This window comes from Hemibagrus wyckioides, linkage group LG02, assembly GCF_019097595.1.
Source record: "Hemibagrus wyckioides isolate EC202008001 linkage group LG02, SWU_Hwy_1.0, whole genome shotgun sequence".
NCBI classification, from domain to species: Eukaryota; Metazoa; Chordata; class Actinopteri; order Siluriformes; family Bagridae; genus Hemibagrus; species Hemibagrus wyckioides.
Window position 1 is genome coordinate 25,902,336 of NC_080711.1, and position 6,000 is coordinate 25,908,335.

Consider the following 6,000-nt stretch of genomic DNA (forward strand, 5'->3'; position numbering starts at 1 on the left):
GTTTTACATTCAGCATTATTTATTTGTGTAAACTAATTCGTCAAGAATGAAGTTGAGTTGGTTTTCATGACATTTCAGGAAGTTTTTATGTTTTTTCCCTGAGCTGAGAATGTGTTTTTTTGGTTGTTTTTTTTTTTCACAGCTTCGTGTGAATTTCCAGCCAGTTGCCCCACTTCCTCTTTATGTATACCTGTGAAATGCTACAGGAAATAGTGATGTCACTTCCTCTGAATCCTTCACCATAAAGCAGAGAAACATGGGCTTCAGGCAAGGTGTGTGTGTGTGTGTGTGTGTGTGTGTGTGTGTGTAAAATAGCTGTTCTGTACACACAGACCTCTTCTCTGCAGTGAAGTGGTGATTAACAGACTGAACTGAACGCAGACGGAGAGCTGCTCTTTATCTCCTCTCTGTGTGACTGAAGCGACTGCAGATTTTATTGTGATAATTGTCATTAATCGAAATTAATTTGTTGATCTGATTCATTCATTTGGAGCAATGATCAGGGATTATAATCAGTCATCTGATTGAAGAGATTTAATGGGTATTTGGGGAAATGTCATGGTATTGTTTTGAGGTCAGGGTTTCTTAATCATTCTTCATCCAGAAGTGTAAACAAATCCCACAAAGCTGCTCTGTACAGACTGATGTAATGAAATGTTTTAATATTCAAATCATTATTTAGATTACTAAAACAGTAACTATTCTGTTTACTGGAGTTTTTTGTGAATTTATCTGTGAAATTTTCATCTGCAGAACACATGAACCTGCTCGCTTCATACGAAGTGAACTGTAACTATAATATAATATAATATAATATCTGATGCAAACAAAGGTTTAGAGGTTTAATGTACATAGTTTGTGTAAATTAGCTGTATTCTTTCTTTCTTCCTCTTTCTCACACACACACACACACACACACACACACACACACAGCTATTTCCTCTGCAGAAGGCGCCATTACACACTGAGTGATGTGTCTCAGGCGGAAACAGCTGGATCCTCCCCCTAAAAGGCCACAGGAAGCTCCGGCGCGCGCTGGTTCCCATTCCATATAAGGTTATCAGCGGTGACGACATCAGCGTCCTAAATATGGCCACAGGAAGTAGAGCCCGCCTCCGCGCGCAGGGTTTTTTCCGCCGAGCCGGTGCCAGAGGCGGATGTCCGTATATGGGCATAATATTAGGAAAGCAGTGAAAGGGGTGAAAGTGGGGAAAGAAAAGATAAAAAAAAATACAACCTTATATTCATAACCTAATAATATTTTGAATACATGTATTTATTCAGTCAAAGCATCCTATTATATAATCTATTCTATTATAAAACTAGTTTTTTAATTAGATGTATAATTTAATTTAATCCGATTGAATCTCATAAGAGTGTATGTCTAAATGAACAACATCTGTCAGGAACTGAAAGATAAAAACCATTGTTCTGTCTTCAGGCAGGCAGTGAAACAGGCTGAAATGAAAAGAATATATACTGGACAGTCCACAGATCGAGTTTATATATTATATTTCTGTTGTTTTGTCTGTACTGTTTCATGGCATTACGACTTTTTCCAGATTTATTGTTAATATATATTATTTCAGAAAAACAGAGAGAGAGAGAGAGAGAGAAACCCCGTTTAGCACGTTTATCTTTCCAGGAAGCAAATCAAATGGGTGGAGCCGACGTGTCAATCACACCACTGACGTCACAAAAAGTACATAAGGCTAACCGACAACGCGTGTCCTTCTGATTCTGCGTCTGTTCCACACGAGTGAAGATCAAGAAGTTTCAGAACACAAACAAAGCAAAAGGTCGTGTTTAAAGACAGACCTAATAAAGTGACCGTCCACAGGATAGATGGAGGTGTGTGCAGAAGCGAAGCGGGTCATGGTGCAGGCTCTGAGTAAAATGTACAGCTCCCGAAACCAGCGCGGAGGAATTCCGCTCCATCGCAGCCTCCTGCTCACCCTGGTGATGAGAGCCGCGCGGGACGCCTACCACTCGGCACGAGTACCGAACCACGGAACGGGCACGAGTGGACAGGCTGACAGTGCCGTGTCCGCCGGACACCAAACACAGACAGAGGAGCTAATGGACACGGCCGAGGCGCCTGACCGTCCGCGTGCGCTCCAGAGCGGTGATAGGACATTACACCAAGACAACACCACAGATAAAGAGAACTGTAACACCACCAGCCATCATTCACAATCGCGGAAACGGAGAGGGAAAAGCGGCGGAGAGCCGGACTTTCTGCCGTGCAAAAAGGCGAGATTGGATCCAGCGGAGATCCGACGGGTTCTCCATGACTCCACCGCGCGGAGTAACTCCGGGAACTGCGCTCGGGAGACGGACCCTCTGTCAGCTACACACATCCCCAGGACTATAGTGACATTCTGAACAGACTGTGTGTGTGTGTAGCCAGAGCGCACAGTTCCCGGTCTCACCGAGCAAAAAGCGCGCACAGTCTATATGGAGTTACTGTAAAATCCAGCCATTATTTTGGGTTTCTGGCCCAAACACGATCCTGAGACCCTGTGGTGTGATCAGAGGGAGTTTCTGGGTGACGTCACGAGGTGACAGGTGATTCATCACTCACATGTCTGCTTTAGAAACAGTGACGGAGTTGAGTCAGGGCGGTTCACCATCTCATCATCAACCAAACCCAAAGTTTCCTGGAAACAAGCCCATACATGATACAGCTCTGTGTGTGTGTGTGTGTGTGTGTGTGTGTGTCAGATTCATGGATAATATAAAAAAACTTACTGAAGGATTCAATGAAATGAATCTTGTAAAAGCTGGCTTATTTATTGTATATAAATGACTGTTGTGTTTGATCACTATGTTCATCGCGCTTGTGTAATCTCACAGAAGGAAAAAACGTGTTATAAGCTACTAAACCTGACCAGTCCACATGGTCTCTACCTCACTTTTGTATAATAAAATATTTTTATATAAGACGAACTCTTTTCTCTGTTTACCAAAATGTCTTTGCCTTCAGTGTGTTGCAGTATGGTCGAGTCTGTTGCCAGATTGGGGGTGAGTTTTTGTGCTTAAGGTAAACGCAACTCACTAAAAGTTTAACTAACATTAATGTGAATAATAAACATTATGGACCCGCGCGTGAAACTGTCCTGTTCGAGTAACCACAAGATTAATCACATTAAACCACAAATCTAACGCTGTCTCAAAAATGGCAACCTTCTCGGATCACGTGACCGGAGGGACGGGTGGATTTCTGCGTTGTTCATGGAAGGCCGGAAGTGAAGGGCGCGTGAGGCCGGATGTTTCTCTCAACTCAGTAGAGAACAATGGAGCCGCAGTTACACACAACATCCTTCTGACAAATTTCCTCCATAAACTGTTTCATTAAACACTCGAAAACACCTTTAGCGTTATTTAAGGCTCGCTTACATCTCTCTCTCTCTCTCTGTGTGTGTGTGTGTGTGTGTGTGTGTTCATCAAATACCGCAATACATTTCCTAGTTCTCGTTGTACAAATGAATATCCGCAACTGATGTACATAAATAACTCCATGTTAAAATGTTAAGCGGTATATATTCTTCAAAACATTAAACGAAAGAAAAGAAATAGGGTAAAAAGGGGGGGGGTGCAGCTGAAAGTGTGTGTGTGAAGAGCTGTCATATTTCCGCACATCTGACCTGCAGACTGGAAAATGGACCCTTGTACTGAGCTCTTAGTGTGAGTAAAAAACACAACTCCAGAAGTACCTGAATAATAGGTCAAAACACACACACACACGCGCACACACACACACACACACACATGGCCATCCAGATTTATTCCATTTGCTGTTATAATAAGCTCCACTCTTGGTTAGATCAGACACTGGTGCTGGTGAGGAGGTTCTGGGGTTCAGTCGGTGTACAGTCTGGTTCAGACAGTGGGGTTCAGCCTGGTCAAGTCAGGAAGCTTTTATTGTCATTTCCCCCACATATATCTGACGCAGTACAGAGTGAAATGAAACAGCGTTTCTCCAGGACCTGGTGCTACAGAAACATACAACATAAAGATCAAACACAAAACACAACACAGAGCTAGGACAGGAGTTTGTCTTAGACACATAAAGTGCAGAGTGAGGAACTAGGTGCAAACAGAGCAACAACAAGGCAGTGCAGAAACAATAAATACAAAAAAATATACAGTATCTCACAAAAGTGAGTACACCCCTCACATCTTTTCCAGTGGCAGACCGTCAGGGTCAGCAAGTCCTTCTCTGCTGCCCTAAACAGCAGTGATCTGAATCACTGACTTGCATTTTAATATATTTAATATATTTTTCCATGAATGTGTATTAAATTATTCCCAATAGTCTATTCTCTACATTTCATAGCTTTTCTCTCGGTTGCGCTGCTTCCAGTAGTGTATATTTATGATAAGAGTATTTATCCAATCATATTTCAGACAGTGGATGACATCATGTGTCGCCCGGCCTTAAGGCCTTCAGAATCAATAGTGCAGGCGCCCGGAGCTTAAAATAAGTGGCAATGAACTTGTTTCATTAACCAATCAGATTTGGAGTTGGCGTCACTGGGGCCATCTAGCAGGCGTACGATTACATCAGTAACTTCCCGTCCTTTGATTGGATAATTGGAGTAGTCAGACTAAATAAAATATATACTTTAACTATATATATGTATTAAAATATATATTTTTATTTTTATTTTAATGGCTGACACAGAAGAAAAAATGGATTTGGTCACAGACATCCTTAAAAATGTATTTTCAAGGCAGACTTTTCAAGAAAAGCTAGAGATCGTGATGAAAGGTCGGCCAACCCCGAAGCTAGCAAGCCTATCCCAGCCAGGGAAAGGGTTTGTCCAGCACCTTCAAACCAGTAACTATGTGTGATATCCTTGGCTCACAGCCTTCAAGGAGCGCTGCAAATTGTATTGCTGGGAATGCCTGTTATTTGCAGTTGATTGACATGGTGTTTGGTGCCACACTGGGTTTGCAAATTTGAGTTGTCTAACCAAGGCAGCAGCGAGACACCAAAGCATGGCCAGACACTTACAAGCAACCGTACTTCTGAAAACCTTTGGGGAAACCCTGGTGGATTTACAACTCAATGAACAAGTGTGCAAGGAAACAGAGCTACACAATGAAAAGGTGAAGAAAAATAGGGAAATACTGAAAAGACTAATAGACATTTTACATTTACATAGTGTTACATTTTTGGGTAAACAGGAAATTTCATTTAGAGGACACGATGAAAGCGCTGCATCCACAAACAGAGGCAACTATTTGGAGCTACTTTCTTTTCTTCAGACTTACATTACCACCTGTCCACTAACAAAGTGTTTTGTGGGGCGTCAGGCAAAATACAAAATGACCTGATTAATGCTATTGCTGAAGTGATGGGAGAAGAGATAAAAAGGGAGATTTGGAACAGTCTTCCTGACAGTGTTCGGGACTCAGACACAGTCTCCCAGTTTAAATATAGACTAAAGACATATCTCTTTATCCTGGCATACATCTAACACTTCCCATAACCTTGTGCTCCAGTACATCTGATTAAATGCACATTATCATCTAGTGCTTCTAATATTATGAACAGCAGCTATGCTAATTCTGTTCCACTTGTTTCCCTTCTTCTACCCATCCAGAGGCATCCGGAGATCGTGCCAGCTCCAGTGGCATCCAGAGATGGACCAGCTCCAGCCGGGTTCGGCTTTGTGACGACTGGGGTATTCAAAGCCACGCCGCCAACCCTATGTGGACCACAACAATCTCTTTATTAATTTTCCACAACACTGTGCACATGCTGTATCTGCCTCACACGACTGACTATACATGAATGCAGAAAGGACAGTGTTCATATCACACGCTCCTGTGTCACCCAAATGAGGATGGGTTCCCTTTTGAGTCTGGTTCCCCTCAAGGTTTCTTCCTCATACCATCTAAGGGAGTTTTTCCTTGCCACAGTCGCCTCAGGTCACTCGGGGTAACATCTAGGACTGTTTGTATGTTTGTCTGTTTCTTGTTTCTTATGTA

General features: G+C 42.5%; 1 protein-coding gene across 1 annotated transcript; it reads left to right on the forward strand.

The window, feature by feature from the left end:
• The first annotated feature begins 1,720 nt into the window (after positions 1-1,720).
• On the forward strand, positions 1,721-2,949 carry ier2a (immediate early response 2a). The gene has a single exon (XM_058375774.1). The coding sequence runs from the start codon at positions 1,846-1,848 to the stop codon at positions 2,383-2,385; it is 540 nt and encodes a 179-aa protein (XP_058231757.1). The 5' UTR covers positions 1,721-1,845; the 3' UTR covers positions 2,386-2,949.
• Positions 2,950-6,000: the final 3,051 nt, after the last annotated feature.

What these genes read in the sequence shown, in the direction of transcription:
- ier2a (XM_058375774.1), top strand. Translation starts at nt 1,846, where the DNA reads ATGGAGGTGTGTGCAGAAGCGAAGCGGGTCATGGTGCAGGCTCTGAGT.